The following is a 17,663-nucleotide window of genomic DNA, read 5'->3' on the forward strand; positions in this document are numbered from 1 at the left end:
TCCCTCTTAAAAAATGTCAGAAAAACTAATCACTTAACTATACTCAAAGTAATTCATTTTTATGAATTTTTAAACGTGCATAATATATTATTATTTCAAGGTTTAAAAATGATGTTGGTCTTTTAAAGTTAAAATTGATTTAAGTCCTTGAAATTAAAAAAAAAAAAAAAGAGTCTATTTTAGCCTCTCTGTCGAAATCCATTTTACTTAAATATCGTCATAATGAATACTTTGAAACAAAATCAAATATGTAAAAAAATGTTTTATGTCAAGAGTCCAAAATCAAAGGACATATAATACATTAGTCACAATCAAAATCAACTTTTTATAGTTTTGGGGTAAAGGGATTAAAAAGCTTTTATTTCAAATTATTAACGTTTAAAGCAATAAATTTTAAAATTGGGGAACAAAATAAACCTAGCCCCTAGTTGTAGGAGTGAAGTCCATTATGATGGGTATCATTTATTTCATTGAAATTTATATTGGCATCTCATTTAAGTTTATTTGTAGAATGGTAAAGTATATGAATATGCATTTATTGGCCTCTCATTTATGCATAGTATGCAAGTTGCTTTATTTTGTGTGAAACTAAGGAGTTTTGGAACACCAAACTTTGGAAATGAAATAATTTCATGAAAAAGATGGCCAGAATTTAAACTTCGAAGAGATTAAGGCAAATGTACATTCCAGCTATGTCTCGATAACTATGGGAGTGTTTACTTGTATTTTTGTTTTTGTTTTTAACTACAAAACTCTGACTTTATTTTTTTTATTTTTAAATATTTGTAAAAGAAACAAAGCAAACAAAAACTCTAATCATTTTAGGAAATGGTCCATAACCACTTACAGAAAAAATAAAAATAAAAATTGAAAGTTTTTTTCCATAATTTAAAATTAGTATATGTTTAAAGGTTTGAATACTTAATTACTTTGTTCAATATTCCGAATGTTATATCACTCATGATTAGGAACTACACAAGAAAATTTCTCCTTTTCATTTTGTAACCCTTCATTGTTCATATACCAAGTGAAGACAAATTAGCTCAACATAATAATGGTTTCTCTTGTTTTGTCTATCTTTAATAGATTAAATAAATATTTTGATCTCACATCATTTTATAACATTATTTCTACCTATAAAAAAATTATGGTGGATGGAACTGATTTTACCTTTTTTTATGTTTTTTCCTTTTAAATTATTTTAAAAACTAAATTATGAAATATTTAATATGTCTCTTTTGAAAATCATATAAAACATTATTCTCAAAAAACATAGTTTTTCATGTGATCAACGAACTTTTATAATAAACTAATATAATTTTCATCTCTCGTTTGCTAACTATATTTTACATGACTTCATAAATAAAATAATAAAATATTTTATAATTTAGTTTAAAAATAAAATATAATTTTTATAATATTTTGAGAACTAAAAACATGTTTTCATTTTAAAATAATTTAACTCAATTTTTAATATATTTGCAAATTGAATTATATTTGAGAATAACAAAATATATTTCTTATTTAATCATCTAATATTATTAAATTCAAATCAAATATATAAAATAGTTTACATTATATCAAACTTTTACCTTTAGCTATATTTTATTTTAGTAAAGCTATATATATATATATATAAGTTATTACCATCTAATTATAAATTGTATATATATAATAGAATTGTTAGATGATTTTGAAGTAATTGATGGTCTAAAATATTAAAATGGAATATCCGAGAGGTAATTCTAAATTTAATAAAAAAAAAAAAATCTGATGCAAATGAATTTCAAATTAATTCACCAGTCTTGCTGCAATTCCCATAACAGTTTTACCGAATACCTACCACAGCCGGTAATCTAACAACTTAACCCGCCATTAAATATATCTTTCCAAATCGCACTACCCAATCGTAGGGCAAGGACAGAGGCTCGTGCGAGCCCACCAATGGAAGCATGTAGAGGAGCGAAAAATCTACTGAAAAAAAATAAAACTAACTTCTCAGTCGGCGGTTGAGAAATATTAAAATACAGCAAAAACCATTTTATACAATAAATAAAGGTATTATTACTACTGGAGTCCAATAATACGCTCACCAAAAGTGAACACACGAATATCCCAAAATGAAAAAAATTAAGAATTAAAAAAAAAAAAAAAAAAACTGAAAAGCGAGAGAAGTAGAGTGAGAGGGAAAGAAACAGAGACAAAGGGGATATATCATCTCCCCAGAGTGTGAGAGAAGAAAGAGGAAGAAAAAAAAAAAAACAAACTCCGATGAAGAGCGGTGGTTTGGGCGCGGTTCCGTCCTACGGCGTCCCCGCGAAACGACGGTGGAGAGGGCTCGTGATTGCGGTGCTCGGTCTCGTCATTCTCTCCATGCTCGTTCCTCTCGTCTTCTTGCTTGGTCTCCACAACGGCTTCCACTCTTCCGGTACGATCTCGCCGAGATCTCTCTCCTCTCTATTAACGCTGTTCCGTTATTCCACATTTTCCTTTCGCGCCAGATCCGCGCCAATTTAAGCCTCCTATTTCTCTATCCTCTTGTTCTTCTTCGTTCGCAACACTGCAGTACGCTCTAGATCTAACCGCTTCAGTCACCGCACAAGAAACGGCGTCGCCGAATCTCTGATTGTTTTTAATCAATGAATTGAGTTTCATTTCCGTCCTTACTTCAAGCTCGAAACTCTTTTGCATTCAATGAAAGATCTGTATGTTCGTTTTGCTTTTATAGTGAAAATAATAATAATGATAAGGTGGATGAAACTTAAGTACAGTGCTAAGGTGAATTTGATGTTGTTGCTTAATCAGAATTAGAGTTTCACTTTAAACTGTGTAATAAAGATTCGCGTTAAATCTCATAATGCATTTGGGATGTGGAGCTCTTATTCTGTTTGAAAAACAGCATGTAAGAAAATGCAGCTAAATGTTGTCCTAATAGTCATAAACATAGTAGAATCGTGTTTACGAGGGAAAGGTTAAATGTAAGTATATAATTGGATCATGAAAGTCTCGGAGCACAGGACGTATACAATCAATGATTTGTTTTTATATTTTTAGAGATGTGACTGCAGTTATGAATGGAGTAACTCCATTCAATTGAGTTAGTGAACAATCTGCAATTCACGTTTTTGGCAAATAGCATTTTTCTGTTATAATTTTGTATCTCTACTATAGTGGAATTCTAACATTTATGTACCGTGCTTTGGATATATTTACATGCATTTATCAGCAAAATTTATGTGAACTTATTGTTAGTGGTCATAAATGCACCGTTTTTGTAGTTGAATTTGCTCCTCTGATCGAAGATCTTGTGCCTTGACTTGATTTCTTTTGTTTTTTTTTCCTTACCCTGGTATTCATTTATCATTGTAATCTTGCAGGATATGTTTATGAACAGAAGAATTCTCCTTCAGTAAGCTCTCAATTCAACAATAGTATCTGTGAATTGTTACAATTTTTCCATGTTGGTGTTCACTGTACTGATGTCTCTTTTTTTATTCTCCCTTCACGTCTGTTGTTTTTCAAACCAGAATCAGAAAAGTCTTGAAAGTTATGATAGACATGATGTTGTTCATAATGAGTCTGAGGTACGGTGGTTTACACCTTATTGGTACCCATCATTTGCTTTAGCATTCTTAGGTTGTATTGTTGGTCATAGTAACCTCACTGGTTAAGTTGTGGTCTAGTTACAGTTATGACAAATTGCTGAAATAGATAGAAGTTCCAGCGTAACTTGTATTTTTAAGCTGTCAAATGAGTGAATACTTTTTTAAAATTTTTAATTGGCATGCACAATTGTTTACAGGATATTCTCAAAAACAGAGAAAATGTTAATAAATTCATCCATTTAATAGTGTATCAGTAATCAGGAAACGTTGGTGCTTATCGTTGTACACAAAGAAGTAGTGTATCAGTAACTAGTTAACCTTAGAATATTGTTAGTCTTAACCTCACTGATTTAGTTGTGGACAACTTACAGTCGTCACCACAATTGTAGAAAAACTAATGGCATAAGTTGCCTTTTCTTAAGCTGTCAAATGAGTGAATACTTTTCTAATTTTAAATTGGTGTGCACTATTATTGATGTGATATTCTCAAAGCAAACAAAAGAAGATTAAGTAATTCGTTCCTTTAATAGTAAATCAGTAATCAATATACATGCATAAAATAAAACAGTGACCAGTAATGAAGTCCAAAAGGAACGTATAACTGGTGCACAAATCTCATATAACTTATGACACAAACATCCCAAAAGGTTAAATCTTATGCCCCCAAACATCAAATTCATGTTGCCTTGTGAATTTCTTTTGCAGGTAGAACAATCAAGTCACGTGAAGGAATTGATGACACAGTTTGAACCAACTCTTCCGAAGGTACTCTATAATACTCTGTTGGTTAAATTCTGCACTTCTTGTTGATATAATCTTGTAGCTATTAATATATAATTCTGTCATATCTTTTAATTGTGGAAGGAAAATGTGTATGTTTATTCCTACCTACTAAATAAACCCCTTATTTGATTTTGCCACCCGTCTAATGTGGGGGGGAGGTTAGGAGGAAACAATGCTTAAAGTTTGTGAATTGTGCTGACCAAATTAACCTTTTTAAGCTTATGGTTTTATTTTAGTCTAAAGGGTATAGTTGTAAATTAATAGTTTCCAACCCCATTCTCTCCATTAACATCCCCCTCTCTGATAAACTTTGAACCAAAAAGATTGAGGGTCAATTACGTATCTGTAGCTGTCATCATTATAAGGTTTCTGGTTCCATTTCAATCTTAATGTTCCATCCATGTAAGTTGTTGAGGATTTTTGTTTTTATTATAATTTTAATATATGAAAAAGTGATGAAAAGTACAGACAAAAGAGAAGGATAAAGAATTCCCAGGAACAGAAAAAGAAAAATACATTATAAAAACAATATATCAAAAGCTGCCAAGGTAAGTACTTTTTACACGGCAATTTAGAAGAATACCATGCATGCTTTACCATCCCATAGTTGAGAGGCATAAAATAATCCGATCCTAACTAACTACATGTATTAAAGGACTGCATGAACTTCGCATTACCCTAAAATATGTGCTACTTCCATTTTTCTGAAGCCTTTCTACCTAAGCATTTCAAATTGTTCCAAAGTAGGACACATCCAATGCTAACCAAAATCCCCAAATAAACTATGCATAAAAAAGTGAACACCTTATAATGCAAGAACCAGTGCCCAAAAGATCTAATGATTTTAGTTTTAAGCTTTCCATACAAGTTACAACAATTAAGTTGTAGTTATTTGTCACATTTATATTTAAAAGTTTGTATCTTGTTCAACTCCACTTTTTTTTCCTTTTGATATATTGGTAGCTTTCATTTTGCTTTTCTTTTTGTTTAATAAGTCATAGATTGCGCTTGTATTTTAGTTCTTTGTGTAGTATAGTCCTATTTGGAGAAGCATCTCCATAAACACCTTTATGAGAGAAAATTAAGAAGGAAAAATGATATTAGCTTCTCAAAAAGTTGAAATTAACTTACATATGAATTAAAACATAAGATTTTGAAGAAGCTAAGTTGAATATCTTCTGCAAATTAACTTGTACATAAACTAATTTTTATTTATGGAAAAGCTAATTTGATTTTTCTTTCTTATTTTTCTGTCCTAAAAATCTTTATATTGAAGATTTTCCAAGCAAACCCAATATCTTAGTTATTTGCAGACCAACACTTCAGTTTACCTTATACTGTCATCATTGGTCTGTCAAACGTTGGGTTCTAAAAATTCTCCCTTCCTTTTCTAACAATTATAGTTAAGGTAGTTAGTTTGAAATATTTTTTATTACGATACTGTGTCGTCTTTGGATTTCCATAACCAATGGCTGAAACCATGGACGTTACTGCAGCTACCTTTCTATTTGTATGATTATTTGATAACGAAAGACTTAACCTGCAAAGTTCATTCTTTGAACGTGACCAAGTGGTAGAGAACATAATAAAATATTATTATTTACATGTTATTATCTTAGAGACTTAGACATAATGCATACAATTTAATCTGATTACATAACAGTGTAAATGAGAATACTAGACTACTGCGAGTATAAATAGTATTTATTATTGAACATGCATTCCTAATATGATTATGAGATTCAGTAATATAGCAAGAGAATGCTCTTGCCTTTGAAATCTGTATTTTTTAATTATCTTTTGTCGTGTCTTTTCTTATGTGTTATAATTGCCATTTCAGACAGTTATTAGTTATAACCGACTCGTTCTTTGCTAGTCCTAATGGTTGATGGTATAAATAGGGTTATAACCCCGTGGCTCAGTGACTTCTTTTCTTCTTGTCAAAGAACAACACAAGTTCATTGTCTATTTTCTTTATTATGGGGATTTAAATTTTAAATTTTATTTGGTGTCTTTATGTCTGGATAAGGATTTAGTGTGTGACTTTTTTATCTGAAGTAAAGTATACTCAACACAGAAGAATCAAAGGATTACCCAGATGGTGAGGCGCCAATTTTGAATATCCATAGAATTAGAAGATTTATTATGAATTTAGTGTTATTAATTCCTTCCTTGAGTCTCCTTCATCCTAAACTCTTTGTTCCATTTTAACATGACACATTTATCAATGGGTTACAATTCTTTTGCATTTTGGGGGTATAAATGTACTGATTTGTCTAAATTGTAAGATAAAAAAAAGGAAAAGAGCAAGGAGGACAAGAATACTCCTTTTGTAGGAACTTAAAGTGGGTGGGGGGCACTGCATCATATACATGTTCAATATTTTTGGCAATATCATTAATTTTCGATAATAATTTCCTGACAGAATGTTGTCGAGCAATATGCTCATGAAGGCAAGAATGACACCATAGATGAAGCTGCCAGTGATAATAAACAAAGAGGTGGTTCTACTGACACCATTGATAGGACTGCCAGTGATGATAAACAAAGAGTTGGTTCTCCTGACACCGTTGATAGGACTGCCAGTGATGATAAACAAAGAGTTGGTTCTCCTGACACCATTGATAGGACTGCCAGTGATGATAAACAAAGAGGTGGTTCTGCTAACACCATTGATAAGACTGCCGGTGATGGTAAACAAAGAGGTTGTTCTACTGCCATTGATAACACTACCCACATCCCATTGCTAACACCATTAATAAGACTCCTTTTTTATGCTTTTAATTTTAAATGATTTTCAGGTTCTAAGGTGCCACCTAATGATGTTCTGCAATCACCTCCAACCTCAAATGTACGCATATATTACTGTAATTGGTTGAAACTTCTGTTTAACACATTAACCAACTAATGGCACTCATTAGTTCACTTCATAATATCGATCCAGGCCCCAATTATACTAATAATCTAAACCAGTGTAAATCTAGTATCTAGTGTGTCTGTTACGATCCTGATCCCATAACATTATAGCATACTAAGACCTAAAATAATATACAGAAAGTCATGCCTTCTAACACTACCTTAAGTAGTAAGACCAGAAGCAGAAAAACCTTGCAGCTGTTACGGGAAGAAGATCGTAAAAGGCAAAATCTGAGATGAGAAAGACATGATGGCATACTAGACAGAATTCCAGATTAGGGGGAGCTCTATTCTGCTCAATGGAAGGGAGGAAAGGTCATGATGGAAAGTGAATGCTATGCTCGCACCATGTTGAAACTATATATTCCAATGATTATTAATTGATCAGAATGGTACAATGCTAATAATAATATAGGTCATCCACCAATACAGTCCAACCAATACAAGCGTAGACCAATAACACTCACAAGTTTATGTTACTCCCTTTGAACTCAAATATAAGCAAAAATAAAGGTCATGTTTTTTGGTGAACTTAAATATAAGTAAATTTCAACTACCTCAATCCTATTTAATGCTAATTTTTCAAAAATACCCTCAGTTATAAACCTAAGCACTATCCCCACCAAATATTACTAAGGTTCATTTAGAAAAAGTGCCTTTTATTGTATAGATACAAGAATAATAAATGAACTTAACTATTAATCTTAATTAGTATGAAAGTAATTGATTTTGCTTATGTTTGAGTCCAAAGGTAGTATACATAGTATAACATTAAGTTATATAACTTGGACACATATCATTCACCAGCTATGTTTTTTTTGTAAGTTATTTTATATATTGTCATTCATATAAGGACTTACACCGATTAAGTTCTGCAACAGAATCCTGGCAGTGATCATGTTGAACAGGCCACCCACCCAAAAACAAGCTCTACCGATGAAGACAGAAATTCGTGTGAGGTCACATTTGGTAGTTATTGCCTATGGCAACAAGAACATAGACAAGAAATGAAAGAGACTCTGATTAAGAAATTGAAAGACCAGCTATTTGTGACTAGAGCTTATTATCCTAGCATTGCAAAACTCCCAGCAAAAGATAAATTGTCTCGCCAACTGAAACAGAATATACAAGAGATGGAGCACATGCTTAGTGAATCTACCTCAGATGCTGATCTTCCACCAGTGTAAGCTGATATATTCATATTATTTATCCTTTGTCCAAAAGTTTACTTGTCTGAGTTGTGTTCTGCTTGAACTGTTACTGGAATTTCATAGTTGCAATTAGGCAAAATCTCACCCTCAATCAAGTAGTCTTATAAAAAATAATTAATTTCTGTTTTGATATCTGCTTGCAGATCAGGCTTTCGGTAGTTTTTTGAGTCCAGATTTTCACATTTCCAGACAATCCTTATAGTAGTTCCAACATATTAAATTCTCATTTTAACACCATTAATGGTTCCCTAGACAATCATTGGTCTATACATTATTCCCCAAAAGCATAACCTTATCTTTCTTTCTTGTCTCAACTTTGTTTTATCTTTGGGTTTACTATGTTATTTTACTTCAAACCAAAAGCTATTGCTGTCATTCTTACCTTTCAGGATTGTCACGAATCAACTCCCTTGAAAGCTAAAGGTTTTAGGTGTAGACACTTGATTGGTTTTATTATCTTCCCCAAAAGCATAACCTTATCTTTCTTTCTTGTCTCAACTTTGTTTTATCTTTGGGTTTACTATGTTATTTTACTTCAAACCAAAAGCTATTGCTGTCATTCTTACCTTTCAGGATTGTCACGAATCAACTCCCTAGAAAGCTAAAGGTTTTAGGTGTAGACACTTGATTGGTTTTATTATCTCTTAGCACACCCTCATGCAAAAGCCTTTGAGCTTGAAGCAAACAATGGAGTTTCTCATTTTTTCCATGTGCTGATTCAACTTTTATTCAGAGGAGTTCGGGGCCAGGAAGGATTAAACTAGTTACCACTCGGTGAATGAGTTTCTCTTGAACTAACTTCCAAAAGCAAAGCTCTTATCTTAGGTTTAAGCATATGGGTAGTTTTATTACATCTCGTAACCACAACTGACCATACTGTGTCTCTTTGTTTTCACTTTTAAAATGCTATAAATGTGCGAGAAACTTTACATTGTAATCAATATTTATTTTACAGGGCTGAGAGTTATTCAAAGAAGATGGAAAATACAATAACCAGAATAAAATCGGTCGCTTTGGACTGCAACAATGTGGACAAGAAATTGAGACAAATATTTGATTTGACCGAGGATGAAGCGAAATTCCACATGAAACAGAGTGCATTCTTGTATAAACTTAATGTGCTGACAATGCCGAAGAGTCTTCACTGCCTGTCACTGAAACTAACTGTAGAATATTTCAAATCCCCACAATACGAAGAAAAGGCTAACGAAGAGAAGTTTACTGATTCTTCCTTGCAGCATTATGTTATTTTCTCTAATAATGTGCTTGCAGCTTCAGTAGTGATCAACTCCACTGTATATCATGCAAAAGTATGTTATACTTCTTAGTCATGTATTTGATAAAGGTTGAATATTAGCGACTATAATAATAATTTTACTTGTGGCTGCACGTTGTTTCAGGAAAGTGTGAATCAGGTTTTTCATGTGTTGACTGATAGAGAAAACTATTATGCAATGAAGCTCTGGTTTTTGAGGAACCAGTTTAAAAAAGCTGCTGTTCAAGTGCTGAATGTTGAGCAGGACAGCCAAATGGAATTGCCTGAGGAGTTCTGGGTTTCATTTCGTGGTTATGATAATCCATCCACGAACCAGATTAGAACGGAATACCTTTCAATTTTTTCTGATTCACACTATTTACTTCCTGATTTATTCAGCAATTTGAAGAAAGTTGTGGTTCTGGATGATGATGTTGTTATCCAGCAAGACTTGTCTGCTTTGTGGAACATAGACTTGGGGGATAAAGTTAATGGTGCAGTGCAGTTCTGCTCAGTGAAGCTGGGTCAACTGAGAAGTTATCTGGGCCAGAAAGGTTTCAGCCACAATTCCTGTGCTTGGATGTCAGGGTTGAACATAATTGATCTGGGGAGGTGGAGAGAACTTGGTCTGACTCAAACTTACAAAAAGTTGATAAAAGAGGTAAGTAAATAAGTTCTATACAATTGCAATACACCTTTTTCACAAACACTATCGTTGGAAATAACAGTATTGAGATAGTCTAGTGGAATATAGTTGGCAATGAGTGTCAAATTTGGGGCCAAGCTTCATGAATTTGCCCCAGTAAACCAATAGAACAAATAAAATGTGTCGTCTGGGTTAAACTTATAAACTTATTTTGGCCTGACTTATTGCAGCTAGCCCAAATTCGAACATACCCTGCCCACACTATCGATCAATTGGGCCTATCGAGTTTTCATTAGTCTGTAACATAGGAGAGCCTTTTGATAGTTTATGACCAAAGGGAAAAAGTTAGATGGAAGTTAATTTTAAGAAAGTTTATGTCGTGCATATTTTGAGCTGTTTACATTTTCTAATCTTCTATTTCCTTGTGTAGTTGACCAAGCAAGAAGGATCTGCTGAAGGTATTGCATGGCGGGCAAGCTTGCTCGCCTTTGAGAATAGAATACATCCACTGGATAAGTGGGTTGTGTCTGGACTGGGTCATAATTATACCATTGAGTCTCAGTCTATTAAGACAGCTCCGGTGCTACACTATAATGGGAAAATGAAACCTTGGCTTGATCTGGGAATTCCACAGTATAAAAGCTATTGGAAGAAGTTTTTGAACAAAGAGGATCAGCTTTTAAGTGAATGCAATGTAAATTCATAGTAAGTTATGGTTCCTATGTAAGCTTGCATGTTTTGGAAGTTGTAGGGTTGAGCTCTTAAGAAACAAGAGAATGCCTGTGCTTTGGGTGCTCAATTTTGTGATCTAGTTTTCAAAGGGGTTTTGTGGAAAAGAAGCAATGGTGGTGATGAGATTGACACACCAATTATAAAATTAATCAGTCAATAAGGAACCTGGAAACTTCCCTGCATTTCTGGCAAAAGGATCAAGAAGTCTGAGTAGCCTCACTGTTTTCGAGATAGCTAATTGGTGTTGAGGTTTTCCCCCACTGTGCTGGTGGGCACTATGAAGATTTATACATGAGCAAGGCAGTGGTCCATGAAAAATAACTCAATATAAAGACAGTAATTGTTTGTTTCAAGATTTTATTATTCTACATGATGTAAATTATCCGTAGCTGTGAAACAGGTAGAGCTATTCGTTCTAGTTCTCTTTGCTTCATAATTTGCCCCATGTTTTTTTCTATTTCATGACCAGAATGTTGTCCAACAGCTCCATAAAAGAAAAAGTAACAATTTTGTCCTCTAGCAATACTTTAACAGTAACTACTCTTTGCAATTCATTATTGTTTGCTGTATCAGTGAAACATGCTTTTCGTGGGCAGTAGTATCCAATGTCGAGAAGTGTGGTACATTGCCTCTCAATATACGTCGGGACAATGAGATTGTTTGGGATTGTCTATAGTTTCCGCCAAAACTGTAGACAACCTCCGTAAAATATGCTTGGTTAGAGCATTTTTTATGACTTTCTTACCGACTAAATTTCATAAATATGGGTTTTCGAGAGTTAAAAGGAATGGTTCATATGAGAAAAAAAATGTAATTGTAAAAAACTCATTTGTGAAATTCACATTAAAATAATGTTTGTATTTATTATGAATTGTTTTTACAGAGTTCCAATTGAAGTACTCTTGTTTGGCCAAAAAGAACATATTTTAAGTTTAATCTGGTACAAATTATTGAAATGTGTTATTGATAAGATCACCTAACACAGTTCGTTTTGAAGCGTAGAAGACAGTTCTTTGGGGATAATAAGTTTAGGTATGGATTCGAGGTTAGTATATGCATTAGTTTAAGTTATTTTAGATTTCTAACTTTTTACCACTTTCTTGAATATTAAAAAAATAGTAGACCTCGGAAACAGTTTTGCTTAAAGGCTTCTTCTTAATTAATTTTTATCGGGCTCAAACTTCAAATTTAATGGAGTCCTTCGTCTCTTACTTCGGTTTACCCTCTTCGTAATTGAAGAAAGTAAAAGTAATAATAAATAAATAATCGAGCTGAATTCACATCATATAGAAAAACAACTATCCATGTAATTGAACTTCATCATTCACTTTCAATAGTACGACGTATTATTTCAGAAAACCAAATGGGTTAATAACACATCGAACGTCTAATAAAATTTACACGAATGCGATAGATTTCAAAGTAGAATTGTTCAATTTTAAAAGCATCGTAACGCTATCCAAAGCAATTAAAGTTCACCGCTTGTTTTGAGGACGTGGTTTAGTAAATCTAATGCATAAAATACATTATTTTGAAGATTGCAATGTTTACCCGAAGTACCATGTTACTTTAGAATGTGCAGCTTCTGATTTTCCTTTTCTTCAAACAAAAGATTGTGCCATAAATAAGAAAGAAAAGCACAAAGTGTTTACAAAAAGACCGTTGAATGTTCCTAACAGAAGTAATGAACGTGGATTCCTCTACAGTGACTTTGTCTTTTACGGTATGGATCTCTTTTAACAGTGCTCCTTGAAAAAAGAAAAATGATAGTATCCAAATTTAGAATATGCTTTCCCTTCGTGCTATATCACGCGGTTGAGAAGCCATTCAAGTCACTGCTACAAACCCAACTGAACAACCAACAATGGTCAGATCAATTTGAGGTAACAAAATTTTACATTAGTAGAAAGTGCAGGTAATACTCGAAAACCAACCAACTCACTCATTGGGGGTAACCATTAAAATCAGAATATAATAGTAACATCCTCATAAGTTCTCTTAATAAAATACTATCAGAAAAACTCTCAAGTGCTCCCCGAGCAAGAGAACTTTCTCGCTTTATGTGGGGTACCCCTTCAACCATTTGGTCATCACTCTTTCCTATTTTAGCTACATCTTCTTCTTTTTTTTATGTTATTGCTGAAGTGGTACACATTAGGCAAGAAAAATCACATGCTTTGGGATCACCTAAGATGGATGCTACATAGTAACACAGGATTAGAATGAGCCTAGTTGTGATGTGTAATGGCAGTGCCATTATGAAATGGAGGTCTCCAAGCTGAAGCAGTGAGCAAGCAAAGGTCCTTCCAACCAAGTTTAAGGATGCCATTGTCCTCCACCAAGGTATAACCCTCTGATGGGAACATACCAAGGAGTAAACTAGCTTGAGTTGCAGCATTACCAGCTAGAGATATACCTCTGAATCCACACTGCTGAAACTTCTCCCTCCAATTGTGAAACTTTGGTTCCCCAGTTCTTGATGGCCCCCCAACAGCTAGCACGTTGCGAATCTCCCTAGACAATAGTTGCTGTTCCACCACATGCCTCTCTTCACTCTCTTCCCCATAGCTAGACCCAAGAGAGTCAAATAACGCTGAGTAGTAGTGTATGGCTTCCACAAACCTCCCCAAGAATGAACCACTGTTGCTTAGGTCTTGCTCTACCACAGTCACCACTTTAGGTGCCAGCCTGCATAACACAAGTCCATGCAACAATTGCAGTGTAAAGTGTCTTTACATTCGCACACAACTTCAATTCTCAATTACTATATCCAGTAACTTTTACTATAGCTACTTAAAAGTCATAGCTTTTTGTTGATCTTTCCACTATCTAGCTTTCAAACTCCAGAAACTATATATATAGTGACAATGTAAGTAATGATAAACACTCTACACTAGGCCCATCACCCGTTGTTTCAAAACTTATTATATTTATATACACTCTACAGTTCTCTTCTTACCCCTTTTTTTTTTGTTTCTCCCCCATTAAGATATGTGCAGAGAGTAATTCAAAACAAGACATAATCATTGTTCCCGATCTTCCTTAGAAAAGAAAAGGGCAGAGACATAAAGTGAGTACTAGAGCCTATAAAGGTGAAAAAGGGTTTTTGGGGATTTCTTTCTTGAAAAGTACTATGACTATTTCCCTATGTACTAACCCCACTCAGCTTATATTATCAACTCCCTCTGGATCATGCAAATTACGCAAGAAGTAACATAAACCCATGCAATGCATACATAGAATGAATGAATGAATGGAGTACTAGAACCCTTCACCCACCTCTGCAAGAGCCACAAGGTGTTGGTGTCTGAGCCGGTGACATCATAGAGGGAATGTTGCAACCAGTGAACCGCAACAGCTTCGGTTTTGCTGACGTTGAGCCTCTCGGGGTCGAGGTTCCCGACTTTCTCAGCCACCGGAAAGAACTCGAAGGGAAGGCCAAGTTTGTTTGCAAAATCGGACAAACGTTTACCCGTGGCTTCGAGTGCTTCCATGGAAGTACCAAGCCCAGTGAGCCTCACATAAGGGGCTCCACCAGGTCTTGAAGCTAGAATGTAGAACAAACCAGGCCACTGCAACCCTTGCATTATGTCCAGATCTATGATGTGCACCCTCTCTTCCCTTTCAAAAGCTTCTTGGATGGCTTGGTTTGCCGTGAAATGTGAGAACTTCACGAAAGGACTGATACCGTTGAACACTTGGAATGCCGATGCCACCTTGTGGCTTTGATGGGTGTGTGGCAGAGTGGCATATATCCCCAAACATGAACTCACCAACCTTGCTGATATGGCTTCCGAGAAATAAGCCGCCACACGCTGCGCTGATGTGCCAAACGGTGTTGACAATTGGGAAATCTCTAGCAACATCTTGTTGGCGTCTTCTAGATTCTCAGCTGAAACAGCTTCTGCACACTGCAGAAGCAAAGTGAGAAGATGCAGACCCTCCTCGTCTTTTTTCTTCTGTTCCCGCAACTCTTCTTTCTTCTTCCTTGTGAGTGCCACCTCAGCACTGCTGGTTGCTGCTAGATCTTCCTCTTGAGGGTGAGGCTGCTTCTCTTGTGGCGGTGAATAATGGGGTGGTGGCGGCGGTGAAGGTAAAGTAACCAAAGAAACCGAAGGGTTGGTGTTGGTGTTGGCGTTGTTGTTGGTGGCGTTGTTATCGTGGTGGTGAGTGATTGGAGGCACACCCCAATTGGACAACATGTGTTGATTCACAACCACAGGACCACCTGATGCATCTGTGAAGTGCAAATTAGGAACAATGCCATCCACACGATTGTTCATGAGCTTCGCCGAGGACACAGAAGGAGGAAGAGGCACCCCTTCTGTGCCTCTTTTGTTTTGAGGGGTGGACTCGGTGAGAAGACGCAACCTGTATTCAAGAATCGTTGCAAGGTTGGGGTTGCAAGGGTATATAATCTCCCTCACGTTGCTGATAAGCTGGGGAATCGAAACACTGTTTGAACTGTGAATGAGATCCTTCAATATACCGTCGATCCAACCACTTGTGGCGGCTGAAGTGTCGTCCATGGAAGGAGAAGAAGAAGAAGAAGCAACCACGTCGACAATATTTCCACCACTGGTTCTTACGTTGTTGGTGGCGGTGCTATTGTTGATGTTGTCACGGTTCCTTTGGCTTTGAGATGGAAAAAGTGGTAACCCCGAGAATCCACACACTGCTGGCACGGGGTTTTGCTGGTCCTGGCTTTGACTTTCAACGAGTCCTTGGAAATGATGGTGTTGTTGGTGAGCACTGTAGTTTGGAGCAACACCAGAGGAATTGATGGTGGTGGAAGAAGGTAGCAACATAGTGGAGTAGTTGGTTGTGACGGTCACAGTGGGGTAATTTGGGATGCCAACGTTATCTCTTGACGAAATACTACCACTGTTACTATTATGGTTACTATTATTAAAATGATAGTTATTATTATTATTATTAGTATTGCTATTATTACTACAAGTACCTGCGGCTACTAACGTAGTAGCTGTGGTGGTGGACCCTTTTTCTAACATGTTCATGTTGGTGCCGGCGCTTCGACGAGGAAACCTAGGATAATCAGTGGTGGAGGAAGAGTTGTGTGGGGGAGTGACATGAACGTTGTTAACCTGGTCCATCTCAGAAGCCATTCTTTTCCTCACCATTTTCCTGTCGCAATGAATGATGCCATGTAGGTTGTTGTGTTGTTCGTCGTTGCTCATGTTGCTGGAGTTAGAGGCACTTGTGAGAGGACTAGCAGCAGCAGCAGCAGTTCCAGTTGCGTTGTTAACATTGCCATCTTCGGTAATGTTGGTGGCAGCAGTGAACAAAGCGCAAGCAGCCATAAGGGGTTGTGGAAAGTGAGAAAAAGCGAGGATAGGGGTGTTGTTCAGATCATGGAAAGAGAAGAAAGGAAAAACTGAGGTTGTTGCGGGGTGTGTACGTGTGTGTTTGGTTGTTTTGGCAGTGAAATAATTGTGTGGGGGGGCATGTCTTAAAAGAGGTTGATGTGAGAATTTAGTAAGAGGGGTTGGGTTATGTTATGGCATGGCCAAAGCTACAAGGAGATAACGTTGTGAAGATTGGGACAGTGGGTGTAGGATTCCCATTTTTCTCACCTCTCTCCAACACGATTCTCTATGCCTTTTGGCTTTTGGATGGTTGCAAAAGAGGGGTGTTAGTGCTTCGTCTTTGTGTGCTTTGATTTTATTTATATGTTGCTAAGCATATGTTAGTTTTGTTTGAAGATGAATGTGAACGTGTCTCAGACATAGCGTAGCATAGCATATGATATGTTAAAGAATAGGTAGCTAGAGAAAGAAAGAAGAAAGAAGAAAGAAGAAGAAAGAAGAAGAAAGCGTGGTAGGTAGTGTCATTGCTGTGAACTGTTGTGGTTTGTGATGGAAATTAAAGCAAACTGAGGACAGTAGCAGATATTTTTAACTGCGTTTTCGTCGTCTTCTTCCCAACCCAGTTATCTCAATACATTTACAACGTGCAATTTACCATTTTAGAGTAATTTGATTATGAACAATTTGAAAAGCAAGAAATTTGAAGGAATGTTGATGAAGATTAAAAATTTGTGGAGAAAAAAGGGTAAAGGGGGAAGATGAATGAATGATTGAAGGTGTTTGTTAGGGATTAAAAAAGGGATATAGATAGTGTCGCTAAGAACGAGGAGCAGAGAAAGAGCTGTCAAACCTCAGTTCCCAAAAATCTGAATCGTAGCGTTTGACATTTTGCTTTCAACTGCGGCATCACCAACCAGCTTTTTCCTCTTGACTTCATCCCAAATTTCATTTTTTTAATTCCGATTTTCTTTTCTTTTTCTGCCATTAACAAATTTGTCAAACCAACCACTGCAACGGACACATTACTCAAAAGCTGGCACCTAAATCAATGACCTAAAAGGAACCTCAGAATAGCGCCACTTCTTCCTCTAACTTTTTCAATTTTTTCTCCTTTCTTTCCATCACAAAAGGAAAATTCAAAATTACAATCAAAACATGGTATTATCGCTGAATTTTTCATTCAAATGC

General features: G+C 35.6%; 2 protein-coding genes across 4 annotated transcripts; one reads left to right on the top strand and one right to left on the bottom strand.

Annotated features, from left to right (window-relative positions):
* The first annotated feature begins 2,174 nt into the window (after window positions 1-2,174).
* LOC114185040 (probable galacturonosyltransferase 7) lies at window positions 2,175-11,667 on the top strand. 2 transcript variants are annotated; one of them, XM_028072529.1, is made up of 10 exons: window positions 2,175-2,428; window positions 3,378-3,409; window positions 3,528-3,584; window positions 4,311-4,370; window positions 6,814-7,093; window positions 7,190-7,239; window positions 8,186-8,487; window positions 9,471-9,825; window positions 9,916-10,431; window positions 10,847-11,667. In XM_028072529.1, the coding sequence occupies exons 1-10, from the start codon at window positions 2,272-2,274 to the stop codon at window positions 11,120-11,122; spliced, it is 2,085 nt and encodes a 694-aa protein (XP_027928330.1). In that variant the 5' UTR covers window positions 2,175-2,271; the 3' UTR covers window positions 11,123-11,667. The 2 variants fall into 2 exon arrangements, with proteins under 2 accessions (XP_027928330.1, XP_027928331.1); XM_028072530.1 differs by lacking the exon at window positions 3,528-3,584 and having other exon boundaries at window positions 10,847-11,122.
* Window positions 11,668-12,897: 1,230 nt separating this feature from the next.
* LOC114185395 (protein SCARECROW) lies at window positions 12,898-16,983 on the bottom strand. Of its 2 annotated transcripts, XM_028073098.1 has the most exons (3): window positions 16,112-16,982; window positions 14,428-16,012; window positions 12,898-13,836 (listed from the first exon to the last, which is right to left on the bottom strand). In XM_028073098.1, exons 1-3 carry the CDS (start codon window positions 16,467-16,469, stop codon window positions 13,377-13,379), a joined length of 2,403 nt encoding a protein of 800 aa, XP_027928899.1. In that variant the 5' UTR covers window positions 16,470-16,982; the 3' UTR covers window positions 12,898-13,376. The 2 variants fall into 2 exon arrangements, with proteins under 2 accessions (XP_027928899.1, XP_027928898.1); XM_028073097.1 differs by having other exon boundaries at window positions 14,428-16,983.
* Between the last annotated feature and the right edge of the window lie 680 nt (window positions 16,984-17,663).

The sequence above is a fragment of the Vigna unguiculata genome, chromosome 5, assembly GCF_004118075.2.
Source record: "Vigna unguiculata cultivar IT97K-499-35 chromosome 5, ASM411807v1, whole genome shotgun sequence".
Lineage (NCBI taxonomy): Eukaryota > Viridiplantae > Streptophyta > Magnoliopsida > Fabales > Fabaceae > Vigna > Vigna unguiculata.